Here is a 21,121-nt window from a genome sequence, read left to right as displayed (position 1 = left end):
ACTCTACTTTCTTTGATACACAGCTGCTGCCTTTTAGCCCTCCTTAACTCCTAAAAATTCAGAATAATTTATGTATAACAAACTGATTCTGGGAAAAAAGGATACTTGGTCTACAGCTCCCTGTGCAGATGCTTAGGTTGTGCAAGTGATGCTGGTAAATCTCCTGAGAACAGAAGTAATATCAGATTTCTAAACATTTTATTTAGTTTTATTTAACAGCATTTATTTATTAAATGCTATCTCTTAGACCTCTGTGCTCCTGTGATCTCCATTTGGCTATCTAGATTACACTCACATGGAGTGTTTATCTGGTACTAGTTGCCACCACAGATGAACTCATTATGGTTGTGTTGTGATGTTCATATGAAATTATCCACATGTAATATAAATAGAAGTGTTTTGTCCAGTCCTCCTTAGAACAGTAATGGGATTTTTTTTGTTGTTGTTTGAAACTGTGGAAAAGAATTGTCCCTTGACAATATTTCCTCTCTCAATTACTGTCTAATAACCTGGTCTATAATTCCTGGTACTAGATATAGATAAGATAGAAATTCTTGAGAACTAAAATTCTCATATTATTCTCTCAATTCTCATATTCTCTCAACCAGACTCAGGAAGCAAAATCCTGCTTTCAAAAATTGCTAACACACGTCCAAGATTAACATTTCAGTTAAGATGATATTTGGTCCCAGATTGCTGTTTACTTACATCACTTCTCAGAATCATCCTAAGGCATCTAGGACAGAGGCTTTTAAATACTTTATGCCAAGTCAAAAAAAAAAAATTAATTTTGAATTAAAAAACTTTACTATTTCAGATTCTTGTCCTTTCTACTTGTTTCAGTATTTTCTCCAGAAGAGGCATCTTTCTGTATCCTAAGCTGCTAGGCCACCCTTCCCATAGTCATGGACATTTTACCTATCTTGTAGAGATAAAGGCTAATGAGGAGAAGGTAGAACACCCATCAGGAGTACAAGTTGGAGGCTGAGTCTTGAATTGTTCTCTTAATAGCACTTCATGTTTCATGTAAGAGACAAGAACAGAAGAAATATTGAGAGCGAACCCTGCTCCCAAATCTTTGTGAAGATCTTTTGATGGATGCATTAGGAAAAGTGGTAGAAAAGGCAGGATTTCTGACATTTTCTTCTTTTCTGTCTGAATTCAGCCTTTGGAAGAAGCCTCCAAATACTTTCAAAAGCAGGGAATCCCATTTCCCAAAATCCACATGAGTGAAGAGGAGAAGAAAAATCTAAAGGAGTGCTACCTCTTTGAAGACACAGAGATCCCAGAGGCACCGACTGTGGTGTTTTTCCCACTGGTGAATGACTCCTTCAGAAAATACAAAGAGCCTGGTAAGCCATGGGATGGTCCTCCCACCACCTGGCAGCCCTTTGTCTGTGGGATGGGAGACATGGTGTGGTGTGGTCTCCTCCCTCCCCTGCTGTGCCTCCCATGGGGAGAGTGATGCAAATGCCAAGGGAGTGAGGAGTAATCCTGTGCCCCACCTGGACAGTGGGAGGTGGACCCATATCTATACCCCACTGATGATTTTTCTTTATTTGTCAGGTGTAGAGCGCAGCCCTGCTGAGATGGCACAGGGCAATGTGGATGTTTCCACCATTTTTTCCCCCTACTGCTTAAACAGTTTTACCTACACAGAGGAGGAGTTTGACAAGTTGATAGAACTGACCAGCTACAACATTCAGAACAACCAACATCTGATCCTTCAGGCTTTGAATTCAGCCATAGAGCAGAAAAGACAGCACAAAAAGTAAACACTCACCTGAGTTTCAGAAAGATATCTGCATGATTTTGGGTTTTTTTTCCTTCTCTGGAGAATCATCAAGAGCTGTCTGTAAATGAGCATAGTAGACTTTGGAAAGCAAAGACTTGTCTAGGCTGTGGTTCCTCTCTACCACATGGTGATGCTAGATCAGCCAATCAAACAAAATAATGATTAGACTTGTGCTTTATTTATTTATGTTGGATCTCTCTGCCAATGAACTTTTCTTTTTCATGCATATATGTGTATGTGCAGTAAATTTAAGGTCAGAAAACATTGAGTTTATTGAAAAGTTTTTTAAATGCACAAATCTGGGACAGATTCAAAATTTGTTATGCTACTAAAAACTGTATATGAAGTGAAGAAAAATGAGCTACAGATATTTAATTTATTCCAAATCTAGTGCAACAGAAAAATACATGATAAATGCAGTTTCAAAGAACATGAAAACTGTATTTTCTTATATTGTCACAAAGAAATTTTTTCTAGCAATTATCTGCCAAGCTAAACATAAAAGATAATCTGAGACTTCACATGAAAAATACACATTTTCCATATTTCCATATGCTAAGGTTTTATTACACCAGCAGTATTAGGTTTTGAAAATCTCTTGGAAACTACTGTTTCAAGCCATATTGTGAGTCAGGATCAGCTCTTCCAGTACAGGTATAACTATCTAATCCACGGTTCTACTTTCCACTGAACATTCATGGTATTTAGATGATCCAATTCAGTATCCATGTCCTGTTAATTTCAGTGGTTTTCATACTATTTCTTGTTATTTTAAGATGGGATACTGTGAGAATTAAAACATCAAAAGCTGAGAGATAAGTTTTCTGGTGAGAAGGCAAGCTAAGTGCTCTACACTGATATCCATGGGTAATTCATGGGTAATTACATGATTTTGTGAGTCCCTGCCTGTCTAAAAGCAGCACAGGATATATGGAACTACTATAAGTAGCACAAGGTAAATTGTTGAAACTGCTTATTTTTGAGATGAAGACCAAAATAATTATTTCCTTTAGAAAGAATTTTAATAAGACAAATACTATGTAAACCTGTTTCATTACAACAAAGATGCTAATCTAAAATAAAAAGATACAATGCTTCAGTCAGTATTGGTTGCCCTTAATTACTTAAAATTTAAATAAAATGCAGCAGATTGTCTGTGCTGAAGTAACATGTATTGGCAAACACAGAGATATGAATAATGTATCATAGCAAATGTATAAAATTAAGTTTTAATTAAATATTAAATATGAGCTTCTCAATGGCTAAAAAGTGATCTTCCTTCCTGCTATCATGATTTGTCTCTCCTTCAATCATTCCTTTATGCCTTGTCTTCCTCTAGCTTTTGCTGTCTTTAGTCTCCCATGCTCACCTCCAATGACCTCAGCCCCTTTAGGTGTGCTGTGTCCTTACCCCGGCTGCTTTTCCAGCCCTCACACCTTTATCCAATTTGCAGCCTGGGTTCAAACCTCTGGTGTGCTGAAATGGCTGTTTACTTGGTGCTCATCAAGGGCTCCCCTCTTTGTGATCTCTGTTGCTGAGTCACCTGGTCCCTCTGGGCATTGCCTCTCCTCTGTCCCAGCTCTACTTCCCTCCGAGGCTTCCCTGGCTATCATTATGACAGCCCCATTTGGTGTGACACACGTGTTTGCTACTCCTCCCCACTGCCATCTTACAGCTGAGGTTTCAGGCGCCTCCAAGAGCTGCAAATGAAGTTCCTACCCCTGCCATCCAAGTCTTTGATGACACCAAATTTCAAGAAGCCTGCTTCTCTCTTCCCACTCCTGCCTTTAACTATACCTCTTTGCTTCCCTTGATGTTCTCTTGTTTGCTGGTTTAACAGTGGGAAGCCCCATTTACTCAGTGTGCCACTGAGGTGTTCTCTGCTGTACCTGCTAGGGTGCTTGTTCCACCTCCCAGCAGGAGATCCTTGTCATCTGTCCTTGCAGGCCAGCAGGGAGGTTTTGTGTGGCTTTGTCTGCTGGCATTGTTTCGTTCTGGCTCAGCATTTAATGGGGTATATTTCCTATGCTCTGACTCTGGGCTGTACTGAAGCATTACAAGAATGCAGGTAACAGCTGCATTCAAATGTGGGCATTCAAAAGCACTTTTTGGTTTTGCACGTTGGGAGTGCCCCTTTTACAGGAAAGAGGAGTGACCTCATGGAATTATCACTTTGAAGAAGAAAACTAACTGGAGGGGAGAAGAGCACTGCAAAAATCTAGGCCCATGCTGTACCATGGTGTTAGTACCAGCAGGAGTTAATTTTTCCTAAATGTTTTAATAGATAGAGCTCTTGGTGCATGTGGTAATGGGAGCTATAAACACTAACATGCTGACCTCCTTAGTTGTAATTAATATGTTTTGAATCTTTTCTGTGTCTGTCTTTTCCTTCTTACCTATTCATTATCTATAGTAAGTGAAGGGATTAGTATGCAATTGCAGCTGTGCCCCAGCCCTTCTGATTATCACAAAGGTGCATGAAGAACTGAGCAGCTCAGTGAGGTGACTCAGACCACAGGAACCTAAGGAAAGCAGCAGTGGGATTCTTGAACTCCTCACAAGGCACATGAGAACTTGGGCAGTCCTACTGGGTGAGTGCCACTGAAGAAACAGGACCTAATGGGATGGTAGGCAGCAGCATTTTGTGCCATCCTGTAGTGCAAGGAGTGATCAAACAAGAGATTATTGCAAACATTCTGAGAGAAGTGAACTAGTCATACATGAGACTACAGGTTACACCATGTGAGTGATAGGAAATGTGTTTGCCACAGCAGATATTGGAGAATATGGGTGGTAGAACAGAACTCCCATCTTAGAAACCGTGTACTAAAACCTTTTTACATGTAAAGCTCTGCTGCGTATGTGCAGCGTATATCCCACTGTCTTACTGGAGTGATAACACTGCAGAGGAGGCCACCAAGGCCTTATTTCCTTCTGCCCTGGTCATGGTATGCTGGTCAACAGTTAAAATGGCTGAGAGTTCTGTGTCATTTGTGCCATTGAACCTTTGAATTCCTCCTGAAATTCTCTCCCTTGTAGGGTTCCTGCTAAAGCCCAGCACACCTGCAGTGTCCATAAAGTACTTCTCCAGCACTCCTCCCAGACCTCCAGCTCATGATATCAAAACTCTGTGATATGACATCTTGTCGTGTCTCATGTCACCTTGGGTTCTGAGGTCTCCTTTGCACTCCCTCTAACCCACTATTGTTATCTCCTTTTCTCCATGCAGCTGGACATCTCATCCAGATGTCACAGCCTCATCTCAGCTGCCCTAATGCTTGTCCCAAATATGACCAAACCTCCATCATTCAAACCTGAAGCCTCTGGAGGAACAATTACAGTACAGAGGAGATATGAGACAAAGGGGAAAGATTAAGAATGGTTAAGTAAGATTAAGATGGTATAAAACATGAGGAGGGAGAAAGGATAGAAGAAAAAACAAATTATAATAACTGAGAAAAAGAGGAAAATGGCATTTTAGCTATGAGGTATTGAGATGGACAAAGAAAGAAAACACTTTGAAATCCAAGAAGTCAATTGTAAAGAAAATATGGCAGGGAATGGAAAGAGGAAAAGAAAGAGGAAATCAGGAACTAAAAGGCAGTGGACACAAGCATTCAAAACAGAGATAAAGGTATATCACTCCTCTATTTTTTTCAAAGCAGTCTTAATAGGCTGGTCCTTTAAAAAGAAAAATAACTAAAAATCTCTAATCTAGAAAATGTCATGGCACTAAATGCTGAGGTTCTGACCATGGTTCTGGCCATCTGGGCTTACCTGATATGCACACTGTGAGTACTTCCTAGCTCCCAGCTCTCTCTTCTTTTTTCCTGTCCTTAAACACTGGGAAAAGATGGTTCCTTGGCCTCTAGCAGGCTAACTTTTCCTGCCAACTACTGCTTATTGCAGCCTTCTCTTTTCAGCTAATACTCCGTATATTAGTTTGCTCCCTTCCTGTTTAATTTCTTTGGCTGAGGAAATGGAGCATCCTTAAGAACTGATAACTATCAAGTAAGGAGCTGCAAGTTTCTACATCTGTTAATATGTACTTTTAAATATTGAGCAAGTTGTTTCTCCAATTTTGCAATTTCTGCTATTCAGCTGGATGACATCCAGTCTTAAAAGCAACTCATGCTCCAAATTCCTCCTTCAGCTCCATTTCTGTTAACTTATTATCTACTTTGTAAATATAGGATATTTAATAATGGTTGGTTTTAACAGTCAATATGACAGACTAGAATTTGTTGAAGATTAAATGCTTTGGTCCCACATACAGAAAATAATTCAGAAAATCCTTCATAGATGTTTAACAAACACCTTTTCTAGTCACTCTTAATCTCTGGCCCATGATTTCTGCTGGTGCAGGGGTTGATGGCCTGTAACCCACACCTGGGTTTGGACATGGGGAGGAAGAACTGTACTGCTCATATTGCACTTGTGCTGGTTTTCAGCTCATGAGGGATAGGATAAACTTGCATGTAATCTGCAGCAATGTGGAGAATGAACAGAGATTCAAAAAACTTTGGGAACTGCTCCTGTAGAACTCTAATCCTGGGAAACTTTCTCCAAGTGCAGAAAACATCCCAAAGTGAGAACTCCAGTCACAGAGGACTTTCTAACTCTACAGGTAACCACTGAGGACTGTACATTTGTAACATGCATAGAATCTGAGAGAGATGAAACAGAGTATAAATTTGCACTTCAATTAGGCAGCTCTAAGACTGGAATGGTAAATTCTGGGCTTTATCCAGTGCCTCAGTAACTGTAGCATGAAAGTATTTAACTGTGAGTGCAATGATGTATGAAGTCGTTAATGATGGTGGCACCTCTACTGGGAAAGGAATACCTCTCAGTATCAGAGGTTTGTTCTAGTTATATGCTAGATGCATACAAATGCTGATGCATCTATACAATGGATATAAAATGCCATACTTTCCTCAGTATGATCTTAACAAGAATACATTCTAGTACTTTTAAACTTTTAGCTTTAACATTTATTTCCCAGAAGATTCATTTTCTCTTGTTTCCGGGGTAGGATAATGAACAGCAGTAATGCCCCTGTCTCCTGTGATTTTTCTCTCCTGCTCCAAATCTCCTTCCTTCACTAACTGCACAATGGTGGCCTAAGACACAACTCCTGCAGGAAGAGGATGTAGCTGAGCCAGAACTCCAGAACTCCCATCTGACTCTGCCCTCCAATACTGTTTTCTGTATAGAAGTGTATTTCTCCACAGCTTGTCTCTGCAGTCAGATGTAATACAGGTACCTTTGCCAAGGGAGTGATGCTTCTGCAAAGTGTGTTGCAGGATGAGTAAGAAACCTAAGCAGTAGAAGTACAAAGTTGTGCTGATTTTGGCACATTCTGTGTGATAAACAGATAAGACTGTGATATCACTACGCTAAAGGAGTAGTGCGCAATTTGCTGCCAGGGCAACTACATTTAGATCTTTGAAACAAGTGGGTTGTTTTCCTTCATCTAGCCTTAAATTATTCAAATATGTAATGAAATAAAATATTTCCTCTTGAAGCATCTGCTTTTCATTCTAAAAGTTGAAACCATCCAGCTTTGTACATTCAGATTTTTAAATGAGATAGCACTAGTTCAGTTGTTAATGAGAACCTTGCAGTTTTCTTTATTTATGTTGTTCCCTGTGGAGTGACTCAGATGGGAGCAGAGTACCTTGATTTAGCTGAAGGCTGTACAGATCATTATAGATAGCCAAGTGTGCCTGTAATGGGGAATTCACTCTGCAGACATGGAAGTCTGCACACAGAATCCATCTTTCCTCTCCAAAGGCTTCCTTGAGGACAGAGAATCTCACCTTTCTTATGGTTCACCAACTTTAGAGGGATTTTCATCGCTTATCATCAGTTATGATAATGGTTCTCTCAACTACTCAGCCTTGGGAAAGTTGTTCCACTCTAATGACGAGTATCCTGGTATTTTTATTATCACATGGCAGGTTTTCCAAGGTCAACCAGGTCTTCTTTTCTAACCAGATTTAAAAAACAAAGCAAAACAAGAAAACCCCCACAAAAACCCAAAAAACAAAACAAACAAACCCCTACAAATCCTTTTCCCCTCCCTGCCCCCCCCGAATGATTGTTGTTCTCTAAATTAAGCTGCAAAAGGAGCTCTCCGGGATGTAGCTCGGAGTGTCCGTGACCTGAGGCCAAAAGATGCTCTTGTACTTCCAGTGTGGGCAGAGCTACTTTTCATGCTGGAAATGCAGATGCCATGACACAGCCTCCTGTTACTGGAGCTTCTAGTTTGTTATTCATTTGTTTTTCTGCGTTTGAAGATGGTAATTTCCATTGGGTAAGCCTGGAGATGTTCATCTGCTCTCTTGTTCATGTTCTTTGGTTGAACAAATCTCTGTAAAATAAAAGTGATAAAACTTAACCACTGGATAGTGTATTCCATTCATCTTGACAGGAGTTTCTCACAGTTGTTATTAAAAGTTCAACTGCCTTTCTCTAGAAAATGTATAAAAGCATAACTCTTACCTGCTTTGCACAGCTATTATGTATTTTCTTGTCACTTTTTTGCTGTATTTAAGATACTGCGGGGTGCAGCAATAATCCTGGGTCATGCCTGGAGCCATAGGCATTGACTTCAAGACATCTGCTACCCCCTGCAAGCATCCACCTCCTTCTCCCCTGCTGTCCTATCCCACTCTGCTGCTGCTGCTCCTAGCCTAAATCCTCCTCTAGTTACAGATCACCCCTGAAAAACAAAGTCCGGGCCCTGCACCCACACCGTGGCCTCTCCCCTGGGAGGAAGGAATGGGAGCAGCCCAGGAGGATCTGGGAGCTGCATGCCCATGCAGTGATCTGTCAGGCAGTGGGATGGACATCTCCAGGGGTTCCTGTGTGCCACAGGGCTCTGCCCCTCTGCAGGCACCGAGCTCAGGTCCCCCTGCCAACAGGGAGACATTGACCACCGTGCACTGGCTGTGCCAGCAGGCAGGGAAATCACCACCAGCTGTTCAGATGCACAGGCCTTCCTCAGGGTCCAGTTTCCCCCAGCCATGAGCCGTCCCTGCTCAGGGCAGGGGAGAAGTGGGTTAGAAGGAACAGGCCTCGGTGGCAGCACCCTCCATTCTGAGGCTCTGCACACACAGAAATGGGTGGCAGCAGCGCAGGACCCGTGGGGCAGGCGCAGGCTGGGAGAGGTTCCCAGCCAGAGGAAGGTACCAGATTCCTTTTGGCTGTGGTGCTGTAAGGTCCTCACCTGGAGCACTCTATCCTCGGTGCTCCACTGCCTTCGCAGTGGGAGGGGAGCCCTTTACTTAGAGAGATGACATGGGTGGGGCCTCAGGTCATTTTATAAAATAACAAGTCATTGACTCCCACAGGAGTACTTCCGGCAAACATGTCTTGGGAAGTGCTGCCAGTGGAGGTACCAGGAGCAGACACTGAAAACGTGTCTCTAGAGCTGCTCCCCACAGAGGCGCCAGGAGTCAATCCTGAAAATATGTCTCTAGAACCACTGCCCACGGAAGTGCCAGGAGTAGAGCCTGAAAATATCTCTCTCGAATTGCTGCCCGTGGAGGTGCCAGGAGTTGATCCTGAAAACACGTCTAAAGGATTCCTGACCATGGAGGTGGCAGGAGTAGACCCAGAAAACATGTCTAAAGGATTCCTACCCATGGAGGAGCCAGGACTGTATCCTGAAAGCATGTCTAAAGGATTCCTCTCCATGGAGAAGCCAGGACTGTATCCTGAAAGCATGTCTAAAGGATTCCTGCCCATGGAGGAGCCAGGACTGTATCCTGAAAGCATGTCTAAAGGATTCCTGCCCATGGAGGAGCCAGGACTGTATCCTGAAAGCATGTCTAAAGGATTCCTCTCCATGGAGAAGCCAGGACTGTATCCTGAAAGCATGTCTAAAGGATTCCTGCCCATGGAGGAGCCAGGACTGTATCCTGAAAGCATGTCTAAAGGATTCCTGCCCATGGAGGAGCCAGGACTGTATCCTGAAAGCATGTCTAAAGGATTCCTGCCCATGGAGGAGCCAGGACTGTATCCTGAAAGCATGTCTAAAGGATTCCTGCCCATGGAGGAGCCAGAAACACTCTATTACATGAATAAAGGGAAGACCATGATACCATCAAATGCACTAGAGGTAAGAAAACAGCTTTAAAGTTTCACTTAAGGTCCTCTGCATTTGACAGAAAACAAAATCCTGCTTTGTGAGTGTGTTTGTATTCAAGCTAGCATGCAAATTTGCTGTCTGATGGGACTATACAGCAGTTCCTCTGTCTGAAGGAGTTTAAGTTGAAATTTTCTCTTCAAGGCTGACAGTGGAAAAAGTCCTTCTGAATCCACCAGAGCCAAATATCTCATCTTCATAGACAAAATGAGAGAAGTCAGAGTAGTATAGGACCAAAAAAAAGATAAGAAAGGGGTAAAAATGAACAGGGGGAGAAACATCCTTCAGGGGACTGAATTGTCAGCCTTTTTTCTTCTGCAATTAAATGCTACTTTTATTAAAATTTTCATATTTCTGTATAAATAACAGGATTTTACATGTATAATAATGTGTCAAACACATTTTTTTGTTACTGAAAATGGCATAAGGGCAGGATAGAGACCAGGAATAGAGAATTGAATTTCACTTACACATTACCTTTTCGGTTCTGAATTTTTTCATTTTGCTTTGCATTCTCTGCATTGTTTCAAGATTTGCATTTAGTTTTAACTGTAGTACATTATGCATTGTTTTGTGTGCTCCCTGACTGGATGAAGGCACATCACTTCAGGAAGTGCTTTGAAAACAGAATATTTTCAACATTTCTTTGTAGATACTGTCCTTTAATGGTGCTCTATAAAGTGCTTCAAAAGGTGGCACCGTACACTGTAGAGGTGTTTTGGAGCTTCTCTTTCCTGAAAGAGATTGAAACATTAGATTTAAAATTTTACAACTGCAGTGTTTTGCATTCTGTGTTCAAACTCACAGAAGATATTCTGGAATATTTTAAACTGAGCTTTAGTATTGCTAAGAGCAGGAACAGGTTGCTAGAAGATCACATTCAAAACAAAAAGCAAACCTTTTCCACTGGATTAATGTAGAGACACCTTTTAGATATCTTACAGCTGTGATGGTCTTCATTCATTTTCTCATTGAAAGGATACCCCTGACATGGATTTTGTGCCAGTGTGCACCAAAATATGTGGTAGTTTGTCCATTAATCTGAGTGCGGTAACACAGCTGGGCGTAACCAACAGCCCTTCTAATCGAGGTTTCATCATAAATTATTGCAAGTAGAAATTAATTATCTATCCTGGTAATGCTGCTGCTGCTGTTGTTTTAACATTATCATTTATTGTTTTTTCTTCCTTTCTTCAGGATGGAAACTCAGGGCTTGGTTCCTTGGGAGATGGTGAATGGCAAAGAAGGAATGCTGACAGTACTGGGCCAGACCAAGGTGATTTCAAGGTATTAAGAACAAGAGAATTTAGAACCAAAGAATGCTAAGGGTTTTGTTTTTCTCAGAAGGGGAGAAGTCTCAGGTAGATAAAGAATGATGGCAGCAGCTTGAGTGTTACAAGGGAAATGCCTGTAAATCTATTAATTGAATAATTTTATTCCTCTTACGTTTATGATTTTCATAGAACATAGAATAGTTTGGGTTGGAAGGCACTTTTAAAGATCATCTTGTTCCAAATTCCTGCAATGAGCAGGGACACCTTCAAGTAGACCAGGTGGCTCGGTTTCCATAATTGCTTGTTTTATTCCTCTGTTACATTTTATTTTGAACAGGCTGAATATTTAGTATTTCAATGCCTCACTTACTTGTAAGAGAAATCCACAGGTGAGCTTTCTGTTCCACAATACTTTTTGTAACTGAAAGGACCAAAAGTGACAGTGAGACATGCTCTGCTGCCAATGTCTTTGGTAGAGTGATCTCCATCCTTGCAATTTATGAGGCGGTCTGGATTGTTGAACCCTGATCTTTCGCAACCTCTGTGCTCCATCAGGAAAGAAACTGTAGTGGGATTCTGTAAAATGAGTGATAGGGCTATTTCTTGTGCATGAGTGTCAGCCAAAGATTTTTTTTTTTGGTTAGAAATTACTGGTTTTGATGTGAGTTCTCATTCTGCTACTGTGCAGTGAGTCTGGGCATTATTTCCTATCTGTCAATGGAGAAGTTTAAGAATGATTCATATAACAATTTTGTCCCATGAAGTGCCTGCTTCTGAGGCAGATAATTCTGTGAAAATTTGCCCTATAGTTCATGCAGACAAGTTCTACTGAGGCAAAATGAAGCTGAAATGGAGCTTTGTCTGAAAGTTGAAGTCATACTGTGAATAGGCACACAGGTGAGCTTTGTAATAAGCTGCTTAGCAAGTAGTTCTGCTGCAATTTGGGTGCTCACAAATTTAAACAATTTCTTATTCATATTCACAATATTCTTTGTTTTTTCACAAGCACTCTTCAAAATTTAGCTATTGTGTTTTCCCAGCATTAGGATTACTACTATTAAAAAAACCCCAGTGGGGTTAAAAGATTAGACTGTATTTTCACAGGATATATTGTATAATAAGTTTAGGGTCTTTGTGGTATTTCATCTTACAAATATTTAGGTTGCAATGTCTGGTATCTACAGCCTGGGGAGATACTAAAATTCTGGACCATGTCTAGGATGAAGAATTATGTAGATAGTAAAAGCAGGCAGAAAAATTTTATTGATCAGTTTTTGGTATAATATCTGTTCCTTACAAGAGGTCAGGAACTTAAAAGCATGATGAGAGGAAGAAAAAAGATTTGAGCTCCTGGGTTATAATTACTTACAATAATTATACATCTGACAAGTAACTTCTCTCCATTTCTTAATCCCACACAGTAATGTGTTTGTTTTTCCATTGTGTGCTCAGGATATAGACTTTAGATCAAAGATATTTAATGGTCATTAAATTTCAATGGTACAGATGTGACAGTAACGGACTAAAAGAATCATCTGATATATCCATAACCTTCTTCTAGACCACTACATTGGTCCTATCTCATACTGAAGGATTCTTTTTTATAGTATAAAATTACAAATTTCATGACAATACATTGATGATGGACTGAGTTGTTTTTGCATGTGGTTACAGAGGTTCTGTTTTCATCTGTGTTCACAATTCCACTCTCCATCCTATGCACTTGCATGATCATTATTAGGCTATATCAACAATCATACGTTCATGTAAAGGATGCATATACATTTTTCTCTCCTCCTAGTTTTTCCTCAAATATTAATTTTTCATCACTGAAACTGCCAGAAGACTTAAATATGAGGGTATCTGCTTGCTCAGAGGAATTGTCTGTTAGAAATATATGACAGCATTTGCCAGCAACTGCATGTGTCTTTACATCAACATGCTGATTTTTATCTGTGTTAAGAAATCTGTATTATTTGGGTCTAGGCTGGTACTTAGATCCATGCTAAAGTAACAGGAGGAGCCATTTCTGGTATTTCAGACATCAGTGTTTATACCAAAATATTTGGGGATTGCAGCAGGCCTCATATAATAATGCATGTGAGGGAAGGGGAACAATTGGATGCATAGTTCTAAACTCACCATGAGCCATGTTTTAATAAGGCTAAGATGCATCACTTCTTGGGTCAAGTCATACCTCATTTCCCTGCCAGATATGGGCTTCTTGTTCTTTCAGGGTTTGTGCAGCTGGGACAGCTGCTGCCCTTAAACAGAAGAGGGACAGGATAAACTCTCACCCTTGTGCAAAACAGGAACTCTGGTTTCTGCTGGGTTTTAGGAGTTGGAAGCAGCCCTTGAGATCATGGGAAGAGTGGGGAGCTGCCACACTGCAGAGCAAGAATAGGAGCAAGTTGTGACATCTGCTTCTGGTGCAGGTTGGGCTTGGCAATATGAAGAGGAGCTGAGGCGGGCTGGAGGGCTGGGTCCCTGCTGGGGATGGGCTCCTTGACTCCCACAGGGGCTAGAGCCTGCTGTCAGGAGCAACTCCAGCCCCAGCCTCAGCATCAGCTCGAAAGGCACGAGTCGACAAGTCCTGAGCCACCCCCAGCCCCACACTGCTTGCAGCAGCATGGCTTCAGCAGCAGCAGCTCTGCTCAGCTGCAAAAGCTGGTCTGAGCCCAGGTACCTCCTCTGCCACCCTGAGTGCTGGTATGGGGTTGCCTAAAATACAGACTGCTGAAATTACATGTTCCAGCACACCTCCCACTTAAAAAATGAACCTCATAAAATCAAATGAGGACACATCCTGTCAGCTCAAAGCTTTGAAATATGGTTTTTCTAATCCATATTTGACATCAAAAATGCAAAACATCTGTACCTGAGATAGACCTATAAATACCCTTGAGAACTGGTAGTCAGAAAGAGATTTCCAGAGTGCAATGCATGACCTGTGGTAATGAGGATAAGAATCCAGAAATGTTCAACAGCTGTCAGACATAATCACTAATTATACAGCTATATGGAATTAGGTGTAAAGAGTCTCAAAGCTCAAATGGTTCATGCTCAGCCTAGTTTCTTTCTGTCATATTTGTTCTACTTAGGGAGGGCAGAGCACTATAAAAAGGCACTGTTTTTTTTTTATGGATGGACAATAGCTCTGGATACAGTTTCACATATGGAAATAATTTTGAACATGCAGTTGAACAGTTAAAGTTTTCAAATAGATCTGCTTTTCAATATCTGAAGTCTGATTGTTAAACATCTGCAAACACTAAAAGGTGAAGGTAATGTTAACAGTATTGACAGAGCTATGCAACTAGCCTGAATTACCAATCAAATAATACATCTCTGCAGATTTATATAATAAGTAATAGAAATAATAAATAATGCTATTATTTATTAAATATTATACATCTCTGCATTTTTATGGGATCACTGTGCAGTGAGAGTATCCATCTTGTGTTGATCAGTATTTGAGGTTTTGTTTTCTGCAAATGTCTTCCAAGCACAGTATAATGTGCATAGTGTCATTCCTCAAAAGTTTTCTGAGTCCCATGATGGATATATGTATGAGGAAGCAATCATCTGAAGGATACAATTCTTGTGACCTTGCATGTTCCTGTCATGCTTCTGTGGATGTGGAAAAATTTCCCCTGCTGGAGCCAGGGTTTGTGTGGCTGTATGCCCCAAAGGGGCTTTTCCATCTGGGTGTGGGTATTTCTAATTCATTGATATCCAACTGAGACTTCTGCTGCTCCTGGTGAAAAGATGGTCTGATGAGAAGGAGAAATTGTTCTACTAAAACCCATGAAACACACAGCTTGTGAAAAGCACTGCTGTGGCAGCGGTGATCGTCAGTATCAGCAGCATGCCCACGCACAGCCTCACAGCCCTCGGCTGAGGTGCCCTCCCCAGCCTGGAGGAGGTGAAGGAAGGAAGCAATTAGAGCATCTTTTCCATCATGGAGCCTGATTTTGTCAAGAATGAGGAAGAAGTTCAGAGAGGTGGCCAAGAGCAGCAGGTCTGGGCAGCCTGCCACGGGGGATCCCGGCACATCCCACAGCATCCCATGGCTGTAGCAAGCTGGGTCAGGGATTGGTGAGAGATGTTCACAGCCTGAAGCATCCTGACTACAACTGTAAAAAACTCACATGCACTCTGTAGGGAGACCTGGCTCTCAGACAGCTCAAGATAGACTTTCACACACCACCAGCTCTAGATGCACCATCAGCAAGGAATGATTTGGTCCCTGGCTATCATCTAGTTAAATTAGCACTTGAAAATTAAGAAAGGAGTGCTCTGCAACATCCTGGGAGTGATTTCATCTCAGCAGAATGCTTCTCTGGGCCAGGAATGCAGGAATACCTTAGACAAGGCAAGGAAACTATCTTTGCCAGGAAAGGCTGCTGAGCTAGTAGATGATATGGAAACACATGGAGGAATTATTCCTGGGTGATTGCAGGAAAAATGTGTGGATAGAGAGGAAGGCGACATATATATATAGATGACACATGTTTTTTCAGGGATTTTTCAGTCATTGTAAAAGGCTTGATTGTGCTAAAGGTTATTTTTAAAGCTTGTCTGATCTTTGGAGGATGATTTGTGGAATATTACGCAATGCAATTGGACTCAAATAGGTAATGGTACCAGTGCACTGTGGCACATAGTTTTCTTTGCTTCCTCATCACAGTTTTGCACCCAGCATGACAAAGACCACTACTCATGAGACCAGATGGAAGACATTCCACATTTCATGTAGAAAATCAGCAGTTGAGTGTCTGGTTGGAGGATACCTGCTTATTGATGGTGATACAGTTTTCACACACATACAGACTGAATGTTAATTTCAGGATCTCTGCATTATTCTTCTGTGAGTTTATAACTGTTTTGGAATAAACACCAATCTAAAAAGAGCAACAATCAAGTCTGAGAATGTACTGACTGTTCCTGAAGATTCAAGTTCTCTTCTCTGGATTGGTGGTGTTGGACGACCGGTCTCTGTTTTGGGAAGGCAGCTACAATATTCTGCTATCTGATGGAACATCTGTTGTAAACCAAGTACCTAACACTAAAAAAAAACAAAACTGAAAAGCATTCACCCAGCACACATTTGACAATACCGTTGTGGAATTGTGTGACTGGGGTAGTCTGCAATAAGTGAAGGAATGAATATTCATACTATTGGTATTGCGAGTGGGAAAGATGAAGCTAGCAATCATCCATGCTGGCAGAGTCTGTTAGATGAAGAAGCCTAAAGGCTGAAGAGAGCAAGCTACCGAGAGAAAACCAAGTTAAAAAAAAAAAAGGTAAAGAAGTAGAGTCACTCCCTGCTCTCATGGACTCTTGCCTCATTAAGGAGTCCTGCCATTTTGGAGCTCCACAGCCACTTGGGACAGGATGTATTTTACAGCTAAATGTGGAGTAATTTACAGCAGTGCTTCTTGAGATGGATGCATGCCACACATACCTACACCTGAATAGAAGCATGACTTTAAAGAGGCCTGAGATAGACCTGCAGAGGTACAAATGTTCCAGGAATGCAGACAGCCTGCATTACCAGAGTGCTCATGATAGAGAAATTTCTGTTTTCAAATTCTTACTCCTCAGCTAGGAGAAAGTGGGGATCATGCACATGACAGAGGAATCCCTTACTTGTACCAACATAGTAACTTAGTGCCAAGTAGTGTCAATGTTGTTCTTTTTTATGGGAAGCACAATAAAATCAGAAGAAGAGACTGTGAGGTCTGTTCTGCACTAGATGGAGTTGCTGTTTGGAGAATCCCAGTAAAACTTCATTTAGTTGGGATTTCAGGGAAACTAGCACTGTACACCCTACTCATGCACTGGCACCTCAGGGTGCTGTACTGCATACAGATGTGCTACACACACAAGCACAAGCTGGGCAGCACCAAATTGAAGATAAGCTGACAGTTTGCTGTGGTGGAAACCTCTCTGTATGTGGAACCTCATTATATAGCAGCAGCCTTTTTTCTTTTTCTCTTTTTTTTTGTTAAAAATATCATAATAGGTGTTAAGTAAGCAGAATAACAGAACCTCTGTCTTTTGTTTTATACACGTGTGACTGCTATTTTCTTTGTCTCTATAACTAGACCCTGGTACATCATGTTATAGTTGTCACAGTTACTATTTAAATATATTTCTTTTGTTTAAGATGTTACTGGAATTAATTAAAATAGCAAATCCTCCTGGGAGCAGAAGAACTAGCAAGGCCTGATCACCAGGTGAATTCTGCCCTCTCTATTGTCTTTGCTACCGCCACCGACAGGTGCCAGGGCTGTCAGGATGACTGACGCCTGGCTCCTGCCTTTTCCTCAGGTAACTGGCTGATGGCATCTGCCTCTCCCCTAGTGCAAGCACACATCCTGATTTCTGTAGCTTCTGTTAAACCACTGATTTTTAATTTTTTAAAATTTTTTAATTTTTTTTTTTTTTAAATTTCAGTAAATCCTTTTGTGAATCCTGCATCTCTGAGAATTGATTTCCCCATGCCACACAGGGAAAATCTGGCTACCATGTTAGAAAGTCATTGCATGGGAACCAGGAAGAAGGTGGCAGAAACCAACTAATATTCCCTAAAAAAAAACCCCAAATCCCAACCCAAGTTTTCACTGGTCTAAGAATCGCAAATTGCTTTGCAAATGATGATTTCATTGGTTCTCACTCAAGCAATGCCACTTGTCAGAGGAAGTGTTGCTGGAGCTGATCCAGGAGCTGGCATCACCTTGTGCAATCTGGAGATAAATGGCTGCCAGAATTTCCCCCATGTTTATGCAGATCCTAAGGAACGATGAGTTTCTGCCTTCTAGGGCATATGCTGAGGTGCCTAAACCCATTCCTAACATGTGAGTGTGGTGATCCACCTTTGCTAATTACCCAGCTGAGAAGAAGGGTAAATTAACAGGGTGTAGAACTGTATTAACATGGCTATACTATTTCTAAAATCTGAACCAGTGTCTTTGCATGGGGTAGCTCTGAGGACATATCCTTCCACCAGTTGTCTGCAAAATTTTGCAGCTTCTGTAAGGTTATTCTCTTTTGAGAACAATTGAAATAGAAGGTAAATAGATTTCCTAGGTTGAATTTCATGAAGAAGCACTAAAAAAAGAAAAAAAACAGGATTCTGGAGACACATTTAAGAGGAGTGGAAAGAGCAATGATTTTTAAGAACTCTGTAAAAAGATTTTAACATAACATGATATGTTAGAGGAGAGAATAAAGGATTCTAATCACATATTGGAAAAAGTAATTTGTTGTGATGAAAGAGGCATAATTATTTTTCCACCTGTAAATAGACCCTTTCGCTCTGTTCTCTTGAGAAAAAAGTTGGTTTAAGTGAGGTTCTTCCAGCTTCTTTTTTAACATCTATTTTGTCTGCTTGCTTATAGTTGTTATAAGAAGTCTCTGAAGTGCTACAGAAATAGAAGGATTCTCCTAAAAAAGAGGAAACCTATTGATAAAAATAGCAATTTTCAAAAAGAATGATTTGTGGGGCTTTTCTGTAACCACTTATGCAGGTGGAAATGTTTCTAGGAGTGTGAGGAAATAACCATGTGTCACAGCCACAGGAAATGTTGATTTATTTATTGGCTTGGTCAAAATAGCCTTTTGCAGATAGCTCTGAGCCAGACAAGTTTATGGAATGAGCCAGCAGGAAATCATCTTCCTAAGAAGGAGGAACTCACATTTATCTTATAATAATAAGTAGGAAGAGGTCCCTGCAGCCACAAAACCTGGAGAGACTTGCTTTATAGAAGATTAAGGCTGAGATATTTGAAGGGAACAAAGGAAGTTAAGCACTTTCAGTCTTCAGGGTTTTTTTAGAGGAAGGTAGTATTTTTATTTTTCTACAAAGGCAACCGATACCTAAATCTTTAAATCCTAAATCCTCTGGAAACAATTTTCAGCCATTGGCTTGTCTCATAGTTGTGATTTACAAAAGCTCAAGTTACTGTTACACTTTTTCTTGTACAACTGTAAATTGCAGGAAATCTATGTTTCTGAAGCAGAAGGCAAAAACACCTCTTAAAAAGTGGTGCTTCAGGTTTATCCCATGGGAGTCCACAACAACAGATGTTCTCCACAGCACTTTTTTTCAGTGCTATGGGACTGTATGGGTGGTTACTGGGGGGATTGACTGCAACTCTGATTAAAACTGATGGCATTTTGACAACTTCATCATGGTTGTCAATGTTGTCATGGTTGTCAATAAACACATCAGTGTTCAAGAGGCTTATTGTAGTTATGTTGTAGTCTAGACTCAGCAATTTCAAAGTGAAAGGTTTTGCAAGTGTTTCACAGACTGTGTAAATTGTCAGGGATTTTTTCCTGTGTTTTCTGTTTGGATGAGCCATCTGGAGTCTCAGAGCAACAAAACAAAAAGACAGTGAAATATATAAAATGTTAAGACATTTTTAAAAACAGAAGCTTTATCTGCAAAATAGTGAGATAATTGACCCAAGTTTTACTAACTGTATTTGTGCTTTGTGGCACACAGTTTATTTGCACATTTGAAACTTTTTTCCCACCAAAGGCTTATTCAGACCCCCTTTTTACTCTCTAGATAGAATCCTCTCCTTGCTACCTGTTGACCGTAAGGATCATCCGGATGAGAAATCTCCAGCGAGTGGATGCCTGTGAGTATCTCCATTCTTAGTGGTAGCTCAGGAAACAGGAAAATCATATTTTTTATAGTTTTGTAACAATCTTTTCTTAGTGTTTCTGAAATAACCCAGTGTTTATGTAAATTAATTGTTACAAACCAGGTCAGTCCTTGCTGCTTGCTGCATTTGTTCTCTCGCTGCTTTCTCACTAGTTTCAAGACTTGAACGTGTTTCTGGGAATAAATACTTTCTATCAAAGAAAGGAGAGTTTCTGTCAGAGGTAGATGAAAGACTCCATTCCATGTTTTCAAAAACAAGGGGTAATTCTGCTGATGGGTAGTAGCACCTTGGGAAATGTGGCTGGGAGGAGCAAACCTTTTCAACATCCTCAGTCTCCACTCTGACAAAGATGAATTGAACAGGAAAAAGCTTTTTACAATCATTACCACCAGGCTAATGCCACCATTAATTACCCTGAAAGAACAGTTAAAAAAACGTTCTGAGGGCTGGATGCCCCATCCTTTCTAAGGCTTCTGCAGGAGTCTTGCAGTTGTGCAAGAGTGTGAATCTCGTGGCAGGAAAGTGGTGGGAAGGGAGTAGGTTGGAAAGGAAAACACCACTGTTTTGTAAAAGAACGTGGACTATCCACATGTGTGCTGAGGAGAGGTGTTTCACACAAAATTGACACATTAATTGTTTGTTTTATTTGAGTAAATAGATTTACGTGACTGCCTGTGGAAGGATGCTGAAATTAGTTTGAGAGTGAGCATGGAAGGGAAATGACGTAACCCTCATGATTCTCTTGATTCTCCTGTTTCACTGTGAGCAGCAGTGATTGGCTCTATAATGTCTTGCGCATGAAGAGTCAGGAAAGATTTTCTGATTGACAAAGATCTGGATTTACCATGCGGTACCATTCCTGTCTTACCTTGTGGTTGTCACGTGTGTTTCTGGAAGGTGCACCAGAGGACTTCCCGGTGTCACAGCGCTGACTGAGGGAGACAACAGCTGTATCCTAGGTCACATCACTGGGCTGCACGCTCTGCACCTCCCTCCTGGTCCACAGCTGTGGCACATGTGTAGTGAAGCAAGAACACTGAAAGGTCTCATCAGGGACTCAGATCATCTGCATGTCAGGCAACCAGGCAAATAATGAGGTTATAGAAAGAGGTTGTGCAAGCAGAACTGAGGCAACATTTTGCATTAAATACACAGCTGACTGGTTTGGCTGCATCTACTCATATAATTAAGGATTGCTTGATATGCTTTGTATCTC

The 21,121-nt window shown here is 41.0% G+C and overlaps 2 protein-coding genes across 2 annotated transcripts in view; both read left to right on the top strand.

Annotated features, from left to right (window-relative positions):
* LOC102106236 (cytosolic phospholipase A2 epsilon-like) overlaps positions 1-1,866 on the top strand; it is a 35,110-nt gene extending 33,244 nt beyond the window's left edge. Inside the window, exons 20-21 of the mRNA XM_005522494.2 lie at positions 1,166-1,352; positions 1,567-1,866. Of these exons, the coding sequence (XP_005522551.2) occupies positions 1,166-1,352; positions 1,567-1,775 (396 nt within the window). The 3' untranslated portion in view covers positions 1,776-1,866. The remainder of the gene's footprint in view (positions 1-1,165; positions 1,353-1,566) is intronic.
* Positions 1,867-9,170: 7,304 nt separating this feature from the next.
* Positions 9,171-21,121, top strand: part of LOC102109599 (cytosolic phospholipase A2 epsilon-like) — a 33,109-nt gene continuing 21,158 nt past the window's right edge. The window contains exons 1-4 of the mRNA XM_088057432.1: positions 9,171-9,350; positions 9,606-9,923; positions 11,148-11,237; positions 19,806-19,878. Coding sequence (XP_087913558.1) covers positions 9,171-9,350; positions 9,606-9,923; positions 11,148-11,237; positions 19,806-19,878 — 661 coding nt within the window. The remainder of the gene's footprint in view (positions 9,351-9,605; positions 9,924-11,147; positions 11,238-19,805; positions 19,879-21,121) is intronic.

This window comes from Pseudopodoces humilis, chromosome 7 (assembly GCF_049639895.1).
Source record: "Pseudopodoces humilis isolate 2021_Gansu_Grassland_sample_001 chromosome 7, ASM4963989v1, whole genome shotgun sequence".
Taxonomy (NCBI): domain Eukaryota; kingdom Metazoa; phylum Chordata; class Aves; order Passeriformes; family Paridae; genus Pseudopodoces; species Pseudopodoces humilis.
This window is presented reverse-complemented; position numbering and strand designations above follow the sequence as displayed.